The 1,492-nt window shown below is 41.8% G+C and overlaps 1 protein-coding gene across 1 annotated transcript; it reads right to left on the bottom strand.

Annotated features, from left to right (window-relative positions):
* Window positions 1-264: 264 nt before the first annotated feature.
* LOC122437995 (olfactory receptor 2A2-like) lies at window positions 265-1,197 on the bottom strand. The gene has a single exon (XM_043462460.1). The coding sequence runs from the start codon at window positions 1,195-1,197 to the stop codon at window positions 265-267; it is 933 nt and encodes a 310-aa protein (XP_043318395.1).
* Window positions 1,198-1,492: the final 295 nt, after the last annotated feature.

Below are 1,492 nucleotides of genomic sequence, written 5' to 3'. Positions count from 1 at the left end.
TATTATCTGACTTACGTTATTTTCAGAAAGGAAATATGGTCTATATATTCTCGTCTCCATGGAAGAACAATGGCTTAGGGATTCGTATTCTGCCATCATATCAATGTTCGTCTTGAGTAATTGTCATGAAATCATGCTTCTTCTTGGGAAATTTTCTTGAATTTTTTTTCCCATTTATTTTTATTAGTTGGAGGTTGAATTTTTTATACCAGCAATCACATCTCATTGTTGGAAATATAAACTGAACCAAAACTATACTCTCCCTCACACTGTCCTCTTCTTCTGCATTACTCTGTGGAAGGCAGCCTTCACTTGAGCATTCCTAACACTGTAGACAAGAGGGTTCAGCAATGGGTTGAATAGAGTGTAAAACAGGAAAAGGATTTTCTTCTGTTCCTCTTGGTGATTACTGTCAGGGGCCAAGTACACCATCATGGCTATGCCAAAGTAGAACCCAACCACACAGAGGTGGGAGGAGCAGGTGGAGAAGGCTTTCTTGCGGCCCTCCTTTGACTGGATCTTTAGGATGGCCCAGAGGATGCGCACATAGGAGACCAGCATCAGGGAAAGAGGTCCAACTAAAATAAACACACCTGCAGCAAAGAGGAACATTTCATTGATCCAGATGTCACCACAGGTCACTTTGAGGACAGATTGAATTTCACAGAAGAAGTGGTTCACCTTCTGGGGCCCACAGAAGGGCAGCCTTAGAAACAGACTTACTTGGACTATGGCCAGGGAAAATCCACACGCCCAGCAAGCGACGGCCAGCAATGTGCACACCCTCCAGTTCATGATGACCGTGTACTGCAGGGGGTGGCAGATGGCCACAAACCTGTCATAGGACATCACCACCAAAATCAAACACTCTATTGAAGCAAAAGTCAAATTAAAAATCATCTGCAAAGTACATAAGACAAAGGAGATGTTTTTGTTGTGCTTCACTAGATTTACCAGCAAATTGGGCAAATTGCTAGAGGCATAGGATATGTCAATGATGGCCAGATGAGACAGGAAGTAGTACATGGGCGTGTGCAGTCTAGGGTCGAGGCAGATGAGACCCAGGATCATGCCATTTGCCAGCAGGTTGAAGGTATATAACAGGGAGAAGATACCAAACAGGACCAATTCCATGTCTTCACTGAGCTGGAATCCTACCAGGATGAATTCTGCAATCCATGATTGATTGCCCTCCATTCCTAAAGACAGTACGTCAGGGACTGAAGTGTGATGGGAGGGTCACAGCTGGATAACAATGAAAATAGGAGTTATTTATCTGAAGGGAATGAAGAAGAAGCTGGTATGCTTGTCCCTGCAATACTGATTTGTTTTCTAAGTTTCTTCGCCTTTTTTTTTTTTTAATTGTGAAGCAATCCAAAATTTCAGATAAGTATCAGGGACTATAAACTATACTACTATATAGATTTTACCAAATTGTTTTTTCAGTTTTGCCTTATCATTTTTCTTCTCTGTGTGCATATAGTGTTAATTT

Source organism: Cervus canadensis, chromosome 3 (genome assembly GCF_019320065.1).
Source record: "Cervus canadensis isolate Bull #8, Minnesota chromosome 3, ASM1932006v1, whole genome shotgun sequence".
Classification (NCBI taxonomy): Eukaryota; Metazoa; Chordata; class Mammalia; order Artiodactyla; family Cervidae; genus Cervus; species Cervus canadensis.
Note: the sequence above shows the minus strand (reverse complement) of the source record. Positions and strands in the feature narration are given on the sequence as shown.

Excerpts from the sequence above, each read along its gene's own strand:
- LOC122437995 (XM_043462460.1), bottom strand. The coding sequence starts at position 1,197 with ATGGAGGGCAATCAATCATGGATTGCAGAATTCATCCTGGTAGGATTC.